A 16,580-nucleotide genomic window follows, 5' to 3' on the forward strand; every position below is an offset into this window, starting at 1 on the left:
CCTGAGTGACAGGACCATTCATATCGGCCCAGAACTCAGTGATGAAAGGGCGTTGGTGAGCAGATTTGGGAATTTGGAACAATTGACTGGAAAATGCTAATGGTTTTAACTACTCAGTCTTCTCAAGTGCTTCTGGAGACCTTTTTTTTTTTTTTTTAAGATTTGTTTATGAGAGAAAACAGGGGCATGGGGAGAAGGATAAGGACAGAATTCTCAAGCAGACTCCCTGCTGAGGGAGGAGCCCACCTCACAGGCTGTCCCAGAACCCTGACATCATGACCCAAACCGAAATCAAGAGCCAGATGCTTTACCGACTGACCCACCAAGACTTCTGGAGGCCTCTTGATGTTGTTTCTGGAACCCTGAAGAGGTTAAAAGTTGTGAGGAGGGAAGGGAAGTTTAATCCCAAGAGTAGGTCTGAAGGAATAGTAGAAGCTGGGCTTATATCTTATGGAAAAAAATACATTTCACAGAAGGATGGGAAGGTTAAAAGACATTAAATTGCTCTTGTTCATACCTTAATTAGACTTGGCACAATATTGGAACAATATTGGGTTCCAATAAAACTTTATTTACAAAGACAAGTGGTGGGCTAATATGTCCTATGGGTTATACTTTTGCAAACCTCGATCTAGATGATGTAAGTTGCAAATGGCTTTGAGGGTCTTACATTTCCAGAATAGCTACAACCTATGCACACCTTTGCCGGTGATCATCATAAAGACAAAAATGTATGCCTATGGAGGAAGCTGAGGTTTGCGGCCAGTAGTTTTCAGAGTAGGAGTAGAATTAAAGATTTATTGTAACAAGCTAGTGAAAGAGAAAACTAATAAATACATGGTCTGGAGAGGAACCATGACATGAGTGTTCATAACATCCAAAAAGTGGATGCAACCTATATTTCCATCAGCTAATGGGTGGATGTATAAAATGTGGTCTGATCATACAGTAGAATGTTCTTTGGCCATAAAACTGCATACTGGGGACGCCTGGGTGGCTCAGACGGTTAAGCGTCTGCCTTCGGATCAGGTCATGACCCCAGGGTCCTGGGATCGAGCCCCGCATCAGGCTCCCTACTCAGCGGGGAGCCTCCTTCTCCCCCTGCCTGCAGCTCCCCTGTGTGTGCTCACTCTCTCTCTCTTTCACAAACAAATCAAATCTTAAAAAATTAGTAAAACTGCATGCTAAGGCTGTCGTGGATGAACTTTGAAAACGTGATGTTAAGTGAAAGAAGCCAGTCACAAAGGACCACAAAGTATGAGTCCATTCTGTATGAAATGTCCAGAATAGGCAAATCCATAGAGACAGAAAGTAGATTGGTGGTTGCCAGGGTCCACTGTGGGGGCAGACGTGGGGAGTCACGGCTAATTGGTGATTTTAGCGCGTGTGATGACAATGTTCTAAAATTAGGTAGTGGTTATGGTTGCACCACTCTTATTATACTAATTGTATTCTTAAAGTTGTATATTTTATATTGAATTATATATTTTAAAGGAGCAAATTATATTTTAATAAAGCAAAGAGTGTTAGGTTAGCTGGTGATCGTCATTTGAAACATTTGTCCCTTATGATCTGTATGTAGCTTGACTAATTTGAGGAGGACTCGATCATCATGAAGTTGAGATGCTCATGTTTTCATTACGGAAGGCTGTGAGCTTTTTCTCTTTCTGCTGTTTCAGTGAGTGCCTCGGCCGTACAGACTGTGGATGCTAAATCAGGTCTTACAATGGCCCACGGTAAGTCAGCCAAGTCTCAGCATTTTATGTGCAGTTTCTGCCCTGAGTCAGAGAACTGATTAACTACAAGTGCTTCTGTGGGGTAACTATGCAAAACAGAAGACGTTTTAGTGAATGCGGAGAAGCTGATAATACTGCTGTCTTCATATGTCCCTATATCATAAACTGTAGATACCTACCAAAGTCATAAAGTAAAAAATGTGTGTTGCTAGACTTACAAGCAGAGATTTTAATGTTGAGTGGTACTTTGATTGTGTATGATTTTGGGTGGAGAGTGATAGGTGTTGGGCAAGAAGGTGATTTTCTACTAGACCAGCCAACCAGCACATGCCACAGGGCATACCTGACTGTTTTTATAACTTTCAGTGCGGCAGCAAGTCACCTTTTTTAAACAAACAGTTTCAGTGATTGGTTGGAAAAATCTAGAAAAGACATGTGACGGAAACCAAAGGGAAAATTGGGAGCCTCAGGAGGAAACCGCTGCCAGGAATCAGTTCCTGGACCAGGGTGCGAGGGTGATCATTGTTAATCACGTGATCTAGCCAATAGGTGAATATCAGTCGCCATATTTTACTTTTATAGTGTTAAGGCACTTACAGTTTTTGTAAGTATGTTTTTAGTCCATTGTTTGCCTACAGATGGGAGGGGGGGACCAAGCTTCTTCTGTCTTACCTATAAATGCTTCTGGAATGTAAATGATTACTTCATTCCATTTTGCTCTTTAGCCTTTGAGTTAGACTTAAATCGATGGTGGTCCGTCAAGTGGGACTCTGTGTGTTCAGAAATATTTTTCACATTAGCATGGCCTTCTGTACCCACCCTTTTTGTTCACTGAACAGCCTCATGAAGGTGCCCCTTACTTTTTCTCCTGAGGTCATTTTCACTTAGGTCAATACCCCCTAAGCGTGTGTTCACACTATGTAATGCCTAAACTCCCCACTTACTGGGTGTTAGTATTTATAGGTCTTTAGAACATGCACGTGTCCTCCTTCTGGACCAGCAACAGAGGTAAAATATGTGTGGGACCGATGTAAATTTGCTTTAATACTGAATAGGCAAGAAAAAGTCCCCTGGCAAGTACTCCCTAGTCGTATTCTTTATGTCGGGTCAAAAACCTCTCTCTTGCCTTCTTTTTCAGAGTTGAGTTTTCTAACACATTGCTGGTCACTTCTCTGTACTTCAGTGTGTTAGAGTTTCTTTTTCTGTTTCTTGCTACTTTGTTATCATTAGCCTTTTGTGTGACAATATAAGAAGACTACATTTTCTTTGCTTCCTATTTGTGGCACCCAGAAAAGAACTCCTATAGTAGGTACGTTTCGCCGTCTGGAGTTGATCCAAGAGTCCTGACAAATCTGTCAGTTTCAAAGCACTGTGTTCCTTATGGACTTTGTCCTGATTGGAGCTGGGCTTCGTGAACAGCCATGCCCCCTTGCTGGCATCTGCTGGGATTAAAATGCTAGTTTTAAATGCCAGCCAGACCTGGCATGAGGCCTGATGCCTTTGGATCGGGATCTGAGCTGATTTGTGAGCATCTCAATGGGCAGGAGGAAGGAGGAGGCTTGTACGGGGCCCGCTGACCTGCTCCCCCCCACAGCCATGGCAGTGACCCCAGCTGTAGGGGGTGGGGGCAGGGGGACAGGGGGCAGGGAGCCTTAGTCTGTATTGTGCAATATTATTTCACCCAATTACCTCTCAGTCTTTCCTGTTGTTCCTTCTAGAGCTCGATGAAGCTCTTTATGATGAAAAATGTCATGATTGCTCACTGTCTTCGGTTGGGTTCCCTGGGGAAACCGGCTCTGAGGCGGAGATTTGCAGGCGGGAGGTCTGTTGGGCAGTGTTCTTGGACAACCCCTGTGAGAGAGGCCGGAGTGGCTAGAAGGGGACATGGAGCCCAGACCCACTGTGGTGGGGGCCTCTGCAGATCTCACCGGGAGCTGGAAAGCTGGCATGGGCTCTTCAGACTTGTCCTGGATAGAGCCATCCGTTTCCAGATGTGGGCTGCCCCACGGAGGGCTCAAGGGTGTAGGCTGCTCCTTTCCACTGAGACAAAGCAAAAAATAGAAGCCAAAGGTCAGAGGAAAGCACTAGAAGGGAACAAGTGGTGCAGATGAATTATTTGGCTGAGCATACGGTATGCAGAAGAGATCTGAGGGAAGCGTGGCTGGTTGAGACTGTTCGCAGTGAGCCCTGGGTGCCAGCCTCCAGACGCTCGGGCCATCCTTGGGCAGGATGTAGCCACTGAGAGGCTGGGCATGGCCAGGCTGGAGAGCCGGAGCTTGGGGAAGCTCAGCCCCACCAGAGTGTACTCCAAGAACTGAACCAGACAGGCCAGCTGGGGATCAAGGAGGGGGTCTCTGTGAGACTCTTCACCTAGGAATTGGGGTTGAGGTTTTGAGACAAGAGGGGGCAGACATACCAGTTGTTCCGTGGAACTGTTGGAAAGGTGTAGGTGCAGGTGATTCGGGCAAGGGCGAGGGAAGGGTCAAGACCGCCATGAGCTCACGAGACAATGCCATTTAGAGAAGTCCAGAAGACAAACCCAGAAACAGCCAGTAGGAAGGCAGTACGGTTTCGTGGCCAAGGGCCTGAACTGTGAAGGGAGGCAAGCAGTCTGGATTCACAGGTGACTCATGAAGCCATAGGTCTGGGTTTCCCTGCCTACTGAATGGGGAGAACAGGAATGGCTGCTTCAGCGGGCTGTGGTAAGGTCAGATGAAGCAGCGCTTTGGAACCGGAGCCAGTGAGCAAGCACGTCAGCCAGTGTTAGCTTCGGGGGTCGGGCTGACAAAGTCCAGCACAGCCAGCCCATGCCAGGGAGGGCTGGTAGAGACCTGGGAGTTCATCTTCTAGAGGTAATGGCAGGAGACTGACATAAGGATTTTTCTGGAAGCCTCTGGAGAGTTCAGAGGAGAGAGTATGTCAGCTCAGCCTGGATATCTCAACGTAAGACAAGAGCTGGGTCATTTGGAGGCTGGGCCCGTGGCTTAGAAAGCATGATAACGGCAGGCCCTTCACTCCACACTGGACGTCAATCTGCTGGGTTAGAGCTGGGGTCTGGTGGCTCTCATTTCCTTAGCCTGTATAGTAGAAGCCCAGGTTCCCCACCCCTCAGAACCCCACCTTCTGCCTGACAGCACCAAAGGTCACAATTTTGAAGTTTTGTCTCCACTCAAGTAAGTCCTAGGACTGTCCTTATAATGATAACAAAGATGCATATGATTGTTCAGGGAGATTTTATAGAGCTTTTCCTCATAACTTTATTTTTGTCATTTCCATAAAGGGCAATAAAATATAAATCATGTGACTTTTAAAAAACTGAAATCAGCTATCCTCCTAAAATCCCTATTTTTAGCAGTTCAGACAAGTAAGTAGGCTCTTTGTATAACTTGACTTTTTAATTGTTTAAGTTTTTTATTGAGATAAAATTGACCTATAACATTAACTCAGGTGTGTAGCACAATGATTCCATATTTATATATATCATGAAATGATCACAGGATCTAGTTAACATTCATTACCACACATAGCTACAGGGTTTTTTTTATTATTACCTTTATAACTTTAAAATCTCGATGCTGAATAACACACTTGAAAGCACATTTTTGATGTTCAGCAGTTGTGCATGGATAGAATTAAATGCTTCTTTGTGAGATCATGTTCATGTTTCAAAATTGAGTGGGGTTATTTTCTAATAAGCCATGCTCCAAACATTCACTGGAAAGCAGTGTAAAACGCTTTTCTCCCACTCTGTGTTAGATAGATTGACTAGGTCGCTAACAAGCTAGAAGAGCCTCTTTACGTGTACTTAAATATAGTATATATTTATTTATTTGTATATACGTGTGTGTGTGTGTGTGTGTGTGTGTGTGTTTGTAGATGCCTAAAACAGAGTATCAGAAATACGCTTTGGCAAATTAAAAGCTTAGACTTCCAAGTAGGAGGTATTAAGTCTAAGCTAATACTTGCAAAGCACGTAGATCTGTGCCCGACAAGCTGGTGGGCGTTCAGTAATTATTGGCCGTGACTACCCTCACTGGTTGCCCACTCTGGGGTCTGGTGTGGAGTGAAATGGCCTTCACCTTGTAGGCACAGGGGGAGAGCTCCCTGGGGAGGTGCCCTGTGGCACTTTCCAAGCCGAAGGGGAGTGAAACATGCGCTTGCTGGCTAGACTTCCAGTTGCATTTTTTTATCCCAGTGTTCAAAGCCTGATTTCCTGACCCCCCAAACTTGACCTTCCCCAAAAGGAACTTCCCCTCTCTTCATGGGATGGGGCTTGGCTTTATCCATGCTGCCCACGGGTTTCCTTGAGCCTCAGTCATGTTACCTGGGAAGTCACTGAGAGACCTTACGCCCCCCCCCCCACCCCCGCAGGGCACTGTTCCGGGGTGGGTTTGTGAACAGCCCCTGTTCACGGGTCATCTGTCCACAGCCTTGCCCTGGTGGCTTTCTGGGAGCAGAAGGAGGTGTGAAGCATGGTTTGGGGACACAGACGTGTCTAAGAAGGGGGTCCTCATCTTGCTGCTGACCCTGGGTTGACCTGTTCTCTCACCATCCTGGTCCTCCCACCTGAAGACCTTAGGGGCTAACGAGAAGTGGGGATCCCAGGGCCTTGGCATTTCATCATGTTTTTAATCTTTGGGAATTGAAATAGTTTAATTAATTTCCTCTTTAGCCACCTCATCAAAATATTTTATAAGGAAAGTATTGTGGCGGGGGGGGATAAGTGAAGAAGACCTTTTGCAGTTGTGACCTTGTGTCTTAAAAGAATCCCATCAGGCACGAGGTTGCTGAGTGAGAAATGATGTAATTATCTGAAAATGTAATTTCCCTGGGGTGGGGGGGTGTGACTTAATGGAATATGCACAGAAAGAGCAGATACCATGAAAAAGGGACCAGCTTTAACTGACTGCCTCCATATTTCTTCCCAGCAAATTCTGCTGTTTTAGGCATGATTAAAATACCATGAAACTGTATCTTTCAAAATTGTTTGAAGGGAAACTAATTTTACTTTGCTGTTTGTCCTGTTTGTACTATTCTTATTTTTCCTTGTTAATAGAGCAGGCATTCTCATCGCACATACTGGAAACCATAGAAGAGCTTTCAGAGGAAGAAAAAGGTAACCAAGAGCTCACTCAGGGTTTCTACCTGCATAGATTCTATTGAGATGCTAAAACCCAAATCTTGAAATTGATGATCCAGTGGTTTTGTCACACCAATTAGGGAAGACATTTAGGTTTGGGGATGACGTTTTCAATCCATCCGTAGTCTTCTACTATCTTATTCCTTTAATATGCTGTTATATTTTCCCCTGCTTTACTGTATTCTTAGCATGTGACTAAGACCTTCCTGTGTTAGGGAACTTGGGGAAAAAAACCGAAGTCTTTATGTCAATGCAGATATTTTCTAGTCAGAGGGCAAGTCAACACATATGCGTTGTGCGCCAGATGAGACAAAAATATTCCTAGCATAGGAGTTCTTTCTCACACCCTGAATCTGTGAAATGAGAGGGTGAGCTGCCCGTTTCCATGTTATTTTAATAGCAAGAAAAGCATGTTTAAGCTCCCAATGTAGAATATTTGTAGGCAGAATGTCTCTTAAAAAAAAAAAGATATATTTATTATAGAGAGCAAGTGCACACATGATCGATGGGGGGAGGGGGAGAGAGAATCTTAAGCAGGCTCCATGCCCAGTGCAGAGCCTGATACAGGGGCTTGGTCCAACCACCCTGAGATCATGACCTGAACTCAAATCAAGAGTCAGAGGCTTAACTGACTAAGCCACCCAAGGGACCCCTGGATAATGTCTTTATGGTGAAATTTGGGAACAGTTCAAGGTTTGGGGAGATGATTAAAGTCATTGTGGTTTATTCATTTTATTCAGCAGCTCTCAAAATTATTTTTTGTCAATTAATCTTTGAAGTTTGTGAAAATCATTGCACATTATTTAGAGTATTTCCTGATGCCAGACTTGTAGATCCTGAAACAATTATACTTGAATCTGTTTACCATCATTTTCTCCTTAACAATGATAAGGATTGACACCCTATATTATCTCTTTAGGAGAAAGCAAATTGTTAATATTTGTATGAACTCAGGTTTTACCCTTTGTGTTAGGAAGAGAATTAAAAACAACACATTCCAATTTGTAAATTCTTAATATTTGTTATAAGTTCTGTGTTCTCTAGACGACTTTTTTCAAATTATTTTTTTAAGATTTTATTTATTTATTTGTCAGAGAGAGAGCACAAACAGGGAGAGCAGCAGGCAGAGGGAGAAGCAGGCTCCCCGCTGAGCAGGGAGCCCAATGTGGGACTCGATCCCAGGACCCTGGGATCATGATGTGAGCCGAAGGCAGAGGCTTGACTAACTGAGCCACCCAGGCATCCCTTCCCAAATTATTATTGATTTTTTTAAGATTTTATTTATTTATTTGACAGAGATCACAAGTAGATAGAGAGGCAGGCAGAGAGAGAGGAGGAAGCAGGCTCCCTGCTGAGCAGAGAGCCCGATGTGGGGCTCGATCCCAGGACCCTGAGATCATGACCTGAGCCGAAGGCAGAGGCTTTAACCCACTGAGCCACCCAGGCGCCCCTTCCCAAATTATTTTTAACAGGGCTACAAATTGAGACGTGACTCAGGCACGTCCATTGTATCTGTGCAATGTTTATTTTCCATTCGCTTTCAAGTAATATGCTTTTTCCCTCCTACATTTTATTTATTGATGTCTGGAACACCAAATATCTTATTTTCAGCAGAATCCATGAAATGCGCCAGGAAGGTATACAGAGTCTCAAGTTTACACTCATTTAAAAAAAAAACAAAAAACCTAAAAAAACAAGTCTGTTAGATTCCTAGAGACCATCCTCACTTAGTCCACTGTCACCCATCGGGGCCCCCACTTAGACCCCCGACATCCTTCTGGCTGCGTTGTAGAATTCTTCTCCCCAGTCCACATAAGGTGTGAGTTTGGGATCACTGCCAGCAAACACCCTCATTTGTTGTTGCCACATGCAGGGCACCAGACTGGGAAAGAAAATAACCTTTGCCGCCCTCCACGTGTTTAGACACAGCTCTAGTGGGACAGAGACAAGAGCTGAAGCCAGACCGGCCTGAGTCCCCAGCAGGCTGTTACAGAAGCCAGTGACCCCACGAGTCCTTCAGGAGCTCTGTGGAGTCAGCAAGCCGCTAGCACGTAAATTGCCATCAGAAAGTTCCTCGGCTGGGCTAACATTTTGCAGATGATGCCTGTACAGCTGGATTTTGGCAATGGCGTGCACAGCATGGGGGCTGTTACCCAGAAGCGTGCATGACCATTTCTGCATCCTTAACACTTCTGACAATCCTGGAGAGGCGTAGAATGTGGGCCAGCAGGGGTCTCAGAAGCCATTTCATTGTTCAGGAACTCAAAACACAGGGGGATGGGGAGCGTGCTCCAAGTTGTTGAGCTTAATTAGTGACAGGGCTGGAACTCAAGCCCAGGTTTCCAGCTTTCCACAGTTTACTGCACAGAACAAAGGGGACAGAGGCAGGCTGGTCCAGGACTTGGGCGGGGGGGTTGGAGCAGTGTCTTTACCGCTCTGGTTTTCTCATTCTCATGTGAAAAATGAGAAGACTGATTGCTAGATTTTGATGTCCCTTCTGACTCAGAAATTGTTTTGGGGGGTTTGTTTTTCACTCTTTGGTTTGTGCTGTAACTATTTGTTCACCCAAACTGGTACGTTGTGCGTCTGCTAGAAATGATCACTTGTGTGGGCTGCTGTATGTTGGACCACCTGCCTGGGAAACCGTTGTCTTACTGATCTTGGTGAGCAGGACGTACTTTGATTCAAATCTTCCGTTGTGATTAGCTTTCCAGCAATGAATTCCACCTTTACATTAAAAACTTCATTTTTTTTTTCCTGTCCATTCTACATTCTTTCTTTTGGTTCCCCCTGACCAGCCCCAGCCTCGTGAGAGTCCTTCCTACCAAGAGTTTTCTCATTATCCATAAACGAATCCAAAGCAAGCGTCAACATATAATGCAAATTTGAGAATAGGGGAAATGTTTAATTTGCAGTCATTTTGGGAAACTCAGTCACCAGAAGGAGCTTATTATCATCAGGGCTGAGGGTGAACCCAACCCAGTCGGCAAACAAATTCAGTTCTCTTGACCCGGGTCCTGGGGAGCAGACAGAGCCTGGAGTCTCTCTGGCTGTGCTTCTGTGTAGTTCTTTTTATATCCTGGGCACTGGCCCGAAAATTCCCTTTGTGTGAACAGGGCGGGAGTTGTGTCTCTTCCTGTGGTAGCACGATGACTCCTGGGCAATCTCTTGGTACCTCTTCTCGCTGCTCACCCTAGATGGTTTTCTACACTTAATGCCAGCCAGTCACCAAAGTCTGCAACACGGCCACGGCTGCAGCTAAGCCCTCCGGATTTTGCTGTATTGTTCCCAAGGCAGAAGTGCTTTTTTTTTTTTTTTTTTTAAATTTTATTTATTTGAAAGAGAGAGAGAAAGAGTGTGAGTGGGGCAGGGGTGAGGGGGGGAGGAGCACGAGGGAGTGGAACAAGCAGACTACACTGAGCGGAGATTCAGTCCATCCCATGACCCTGAGATCATGACTTGAGCCAAAAATCAGGAGCCAGATGCCTGGCCAGCTGAGCCACCAGGAGCAGAAGCATTTTCTCTAAGGTGGCTCCAGAATATTGGAAAACATCGGTGAGAAAGCAGCATGAATGCTGAGAATGAAAAATTCAGGATTACTTTTTTTACTAATGCATAATCCTACAAAATTTTGTAATTTCGGTTTCTCAAACCACAGTTCTAAATTATAGAACAGCATTAACATGCAGGATTTTTCCTCTTACCTAATGTACACGCAGTTCATTGAACTACTTTTGCCCTCAGCAAAAGTGTGGATTCATGAACAAGAACTATTCTTTACTGCTGGAATTTTAGAGAGTTTAGAGAAAGTCTGAGACATTGCGGCGTCTTGTTGTGGATCTTCTGTCAGTCTGAACTTCGTGGGTCCCTCCAACTCCCATCTAGCGGGGTGGGTGACACTGGGGCCCTGCAGCCCCAGACCAGCTCGGCACAGGCACTAGGCACCACCCTTGTGGGGGTGAAACGCTCCTGTTCGGGGAAAGACTCCAAATGACAGCAGTGTCATCGTGTTCTCCCAGACCTGGCTTTGCACCTTCACAAAGGGTCAGAACAACCCAGGAAGGAGCCTCTTCCATCAAGCCCTCCCTCTGCTTGGACACAGGACTCCATCCAGGGTCATGTAGTCACTCCTCTTCCCCAAATGCTCTTGAACGCCACCCGTTCTAGTGGGGGAATGAAAGAGGAACAGGGAAGGAAAAGTTAGAAGAATCTGGCCATCTATTTTTTCCTTTGCTTTTAATGATGGTTTGTTTTAAACAGAATATACTTTTCCTAACACTCTCTTTATCCTCTTTTTCTTGGTACATATTTTGGGAGGGATCATTTCACACTTTGAAATTTTGTATCAATTTCAAATTCCCGATTTCAAATATATCAATTTCAAAATATCAAATTAATAAGTTCTACTGAACTTATTAAATCAAAACTTCATTATTTAATAGAAATCAGGCTTCCTCAAAAATGATACATAAATTCTAATGATTTAGGCAAGATGAATTCTTCAGAAAGTAGTAAAATAATTTCAGGATGGACCATTGAATGTCCAAAGAACTCCTTTTTTCTACTGTGCTTCTGCAGAGACCTTTCTCTTACATTATTCATCTAATAATGATGCAGTTAAGGGGTCAAGAAAGAGTACTTTTTTTTAAGATTTTATTTATGTAAGTTATTTGACAGCGAGAGAGGGAACACAAGTTGGGGAGTGGAAGAGGGAGAAGCAGGCTTCCCGCCCAGCAGGGAGCCTGATGCAAGCTGGATCCCAGCAACCCCCAATCTCTTGACTCAGGGCTGAAGTCCGATGCCTAATGACTGAGCCACCCAGGTGCCCAAGAAAGAGTCTTTAAAGACGATGTTTTGAGGCCAACTTAAGATACTGTTAAAAGTTGTGATACTTCAGCACCATATAAATGATTAAACAATCCAAAAACCTTATCACATTACAAAATGCTTGCTTGCTATTTTAAAAAGCGGTGTTTTGCCATTTTCTACTTAGAGCTTTTATGTATTTAAAATTTTAACACACTTTGTAAACCTTATTTCAGGAAGGGAGAATGAACAGAAATTAAATCAAAGCAAGGTCCACTTAAGGAAAGCTTTGAAGAGTAACCCCTCCCTCACCAAGGAAATAAGGAACGTCTTGGAGCAGAGTTTGCTAGAGAAGCTGGAAACCTTGGGGATTAATGCGGTAAGCTCATTCATTTTGGGAACGTTCGCTGGTTGTGTTGTATTTTGTTTTCTCAATAGCAGAGGATCAGAGAAGAGAAGAAGGCATGTCTGTTCTGTTCTTGTGCACTCATTCTGTCCTGACAGCCCAGCTTGCATTATTGGTTAGACGGTCTCTCTCTCTCTCTCTCTCTCACACACACACACCACACCCCTCTCTGTGCATTCGGTCCTGGCGCTCACCGCCTGGTACCACTAACCAGTCCCGTGCACTCATACACACCCCCTCTATGTCCCACTGCCCTGGGAGCTCCTCTTGAGGCCAGAATGCTGTGTTCTATGTCGGGGCGTCCCCTCCCTCGGATGCAGCAGTGAGGACAAGGTCGGCACCGTTGATGCTGACAAACGCTCATGAGATGGAGAATGTCCCAGGCTAATAAGCTTAACATTGTATTGCCTCAGGATATACGTGGAATTCCAAGCGATCACTTCAGCAGGGTGCTAAGAACCGTGGAATCAGCAAGACACGAACGAGAGAGACACATACCCAACATTCAGCAGATTCGAGACTTCCTTGAACATGAGGTCAGCTGTAAAATTGAGGAGAGAACCTTACTGACCTCAGGTAAGCCCGTCACTGGCCACCATGTCATTTCTGTACATAGGAAAGAAGTCCTGTTGCCTTTTATAATTTTAAACAGTTTGTGGACTTTGGAACTTCATTGGCAAGTCTCGTACTGTTTGGACCGTTATAGGTTGAGTCTTGGATTTAATTTTAATACTAAAAAAGGGTGGGGCGCCTGGGTGGCTCAGTGGGTTGAGCATCTGACTCTTGGTTTCGGCTCCCACATCGGGCTCCATGCCCAGCAAGAGTCTGCTTGGATGTTCTCACTTCCTCTGTCCCTTCCTCTGCTCTCTCTCTCTCTCTCTCTAAAATAAATAAAAAAAAAAAAAAAAAAAAAAAAAAAAAAAAAAAAAGCCTGTCATGTGGACTCTAAAGCCAAGAGCTTTTTGGTATCAAGAGCCAGCACAGATGGTAGCATCTTCCTGTGCTCTTCACTCACGGATCGCGAAGGCAATGGAGATTCATGAATGATGGTACCGTTCCAGATAAGTACGTTCCTCAAGCGGATACCCTTTCCAATGGAGAGATACCCAAGGCCGTGCAGCTTCCTCCCAGAAGCAGACAGCTGATAAGGCAAAGACCTGTTTTTACTGATAGGACGTCTGTCCCAAAGTGAGTATTTTTGACCCTAAAATGTTTGTACTCATGTTTATCCCTGTCGGCTTGGGCTGCTATAACAAAATTCCATGGACCGGGTGGATTGAACAACAGAAAGCTGTTTTTTCACACTTTCAGAGTTTGGACGTCTGAAATCAGCATGACGTGTGGTGAGGTTGTGGTGACAGCTTGCTTCTAGGCTGGTAGATGGCCCACCCTCTCACTGTGTCCCCCTGTGGCAGGGAGAGAGAGAGGTCTAATCCCTCTTTCTCTTCTTAAAAAGACACTAATCCTTTTGAGGGCCCCAGCCTCATGACCTTTAATAAACATAGTTACCTCCCAAAGGCCCAACCTTCAGAGAGTGTCCCTGGGGGGTTAGGACTTCAACACATGGATTGTAGGGCCACGCAGACATTCTACCCACAGTAACGTCTGCCCCAGCAGAGCGCCACGCATACAGTTCCTATCTGCCTGTCCTTGGTATCAGCCCATTTCTTGTAGCTTATTCTCTTTAACAAATGTTCAAAAAGAAAAATTACCCATTCCATAGAAATTTATATTGAAAATTACATTATTTGCTTCTGCCATTTAGAAATTGTTTTCTTTTGTGTTTTAGAATTAAGAAAAATATCATAGAAGATAATCTTCCCAGAAAGTCTTCAACTATTACGTGAGTACTTGGGAGTGGGAGAGGGCATTTAAAAAGCTCTTTCCCCTGAACATTCGTTTTGTTGTAAATTGGTATGTGCTCTGTGATTAACTAAAACCCTATTAAACATGGCAGTTCATTTGTCACCATTCATTATTCCTTTGTGACATGTCTTTGTGTCTTCATCAGATTCTCTAAGTCAATAGCCCTTATCACCCTGTGGCCCCCACTAAGCAGTGGGGCCACCCCCAGTCATTTCCACTGTTCCCCTCTCTGTGTCAATATGATTTTCAATAAGCACGATGAATTCAAAGAATGATGTCATCTTTTAGTGGCTGGATCCTTGAGAGTATAATCAGATGTTCTTGCAGACATCAAGAATGGCTCTAGACCTTACTCTCCTGGGCCCTTTTAGGATACTAAGGATCCTAGATCCATCACTCATGAACTTGTACCACTGATTCACTTGCTTACCTGTTTAGGCCTGTTTTCTTATCTGTTCAATGGGGCGATGCTGCCTTTTTCACAACACAGATCTATAAATAAAGGATATATGAAAAGGATTTAGGGGTGCCTGGCTGGGTCAGTCAGTGGAACACACAAGTCTTGCAAGGTCATGAGTTGAAGTCCCACATTAGGTATGGAGCCTACTTTAAAAAAAAGTAAAATAGATAAAAATTAGAAGATTTATATTTTACAAAGAAAAAAAGAAAAGAAAAGAGCTTGACCTCAGGGCTTGACACTTAGTGGGGACTTAATAAATTATGGGTACATTATTGTTATTAATTATAAGTAAAACTAATCTTATCATAACTGAATTTCATCATCGACTTTTTCTGGAGGTATTACTGCTATAAATATCTCTTCTTGAGGCATTGTGTATATATAATAGAGACAAAATAAATTATATAGATAATAAGGATGGTATAAATAGACTATAATGGAGACAATAAGATGATTGACCTTTCAAAAGCATTTTTCAGGTACAAAAATCTCATAGGAACCTTATTTCATGGGACATAGTATGACTGAGCATTGTCTGGAAAAATTTAAGTGATCAAAGAATATTCTTGAATGAATGAACACTGCTATGAACATCTCACTTTATTTTTTTAAATACCTTTAATTTTTCTTTTTTAATTGTGGCTAAAAAAACACTCACCCAGCAATTTCCAAGTGTACCTACTATTGTCGGCCATATGTACATTATGCATAGACAATTTCCTTATTTAAAAAATTTTAAAATTTTTTATTTAAGTTCTAGTTGGTTACCATACAGTGCAATACTGGTTTCAGGAGCAGAATCCAGTGATTCGTGACCTCCTGCAACACCCGGTGCTCGTTGCAACAAGTGCCCTCCTTAATGCCCACCCCCTACCAGCCCATCCCCCCCACTTTAAAATGGGGTGCTAATTCATGTGATGAAACAAGTGGGTTTGAGTCTATAAAAGCGCTCCGGAAAGTGCAGCGTGGAGGTAAATTATAAGTAATGATGCTATTTTAAAAGATGGGGTAGTTTTACCACAGAAAAGATTTCTTTCCCCCAAATCCTTGGGTTTTCATTGGTTTAGGACCCCTCCGTTCAGTTCGGAGGAAGAGCTGGACGGTGATGACGTCATCCAGGCATGCGCATCCCCGGACTTGCTTCCTGCGCTGTCCTCCAAAAGCAACAGGTGTACCTTTGCGAAGAACACGGTCAGAAGCGACACGGACTGGACCGAGGGAAGTGAAGTCGAGGACTCCGATGTTTCTCCCAAGCCCGCAGGTGAGCTCTGGTCATTAAAAATCCTTCTGGAAATTTTGTTTGGGAACAGTGGTTCCCCGGGGCGGGGTGGGGGCACCAGGCACTGGGAGGAGAGGCTGAGAAAGTGCTCAAGGAAAAGGGGGCTAACCCAGAAGCCACGGCTGCCTAAGGAAGACGCCCAGGGCTTAGCAGCTAATTGACACTCAGGTGGAAGGAGTCGAAGCCGTTGGGGGTGCCTAGATACGTTCGTTTCCTAGGACTGTAGGATCAAAGTACTACAGGTCTCGTGGCTCAAAACAGAAATTTCTTGTCTCCATCCCAGAAGCTACAAGGCCAAAATCAAGGGTTGCAAGGCTGGTTCTTTGTGAGGGCCATGCGGAGAAGATCTGGTCTAAGTTTCTGTCCTCAGCTTGGAGGGGACCATCACCCTCCCCCGTTCATGCATCTGTGTCCGAATTTTCCATTTTTATAAAGACACCAGTGGTACCAGATTCGGGCTCACCCTCATGAACTCACTTGAATTTGATGACCTCTTCAAAGGCCTTCTCCCCAAATAAGGTCACCTTGTGAGATACTGGGGATGAGAACATCATCCTATGACCGTGGAGGGACGCAACCCACGCACACACTGGGCATCAGTGAGAAGGGCTGCCCTCGGACCCCGGCCGCCTGGGGAGACGCGTTGGTTCTAAAGGAGCAGAAGAGCCAAGTATGCGGCTGCTGACCGTTTGCTAAAGAGAAGTGGGGCTGAACGGTCATTTCTTAAAAAAAGAAATTCTGCTTAATGCAGTTCAAAAATTATATATTTTAAACATATCAGATAGAATTCATTTATTGTACTCTATACAATTTATATTTATATAATTATCATTTTATATAATTATAATGATATAATTTTATAAAATTTGTTTTTGTTTATATAATTT

The 16,580-nt window shown here is 44.1% G+C and overlaps 1 protein-coding gene across 6 annotated transcripts in view; it reads left to right on the forward strand.

Moving 5' to 3' along the window:
* The window catches only part of DZIP1 (DAZ interacting zinc finger protein 1), a 55,341-nt gene that overhangs the window by 30,404 nt on the left and 8,357 nt on the right, over nucleotides 1-16,580 (forward strand). For 5 of the 6 annotated variants that reach the window (XM_004746138.3, XM_004746135.3, XM_004746136.3 and 2 more), the window contains 7 exons: nucleotides 1,680-1,736; nucleotides 6,793-6,852; nucleotides 11,919-12,061; nucleotides 12,502-12,664; nucleotides 13,150-13,276; nucleotides 13,878-13,931; nucleotides 15,482-15,675. In XM_004746138.3, the coding sequence (XP_004746195.1) occupies nucleotides 1,680-1,736; nucleotides 6,793-6,852; nucleotides 11,919-12,061; nucleotides 12,502-12,664; nucleotides 13,150-13,276; nucleotides 13,878-13,931; nucleotides 15,482-15,675 (798 nt within the window). The remainder of the gene's footprint in view (nucleotides 1-1,679; nucleotides 1,737-6,792; nucleotides 6,853-11,918; nucleotides 12,062-12,501; nucleotides 12,665-13,149; nucleotides 13,277-13,877; nucleotides 13,932-15,481; nucleotides 15,676-16,580) is intronic. The other variant, XM_004746140.3, reaches the window with a different exon arrangement.

This window comes from Mustela putorius, unplaced genomic scaffold, assembly GCF_011764305.1.
Source record: "Mustela putorius furo isolate JIRA1106 unplaced genomic scaffold, ASM1176430v1.1 tig00003974_pilon_pilon_pilon, whole genome shotgun sequence".
Lineage (NCBI taxonomy): Eukaryota > Metazoa > Chordata > Mammalia > Carnivora > Mustelidae > Mustela > Mustela putorius.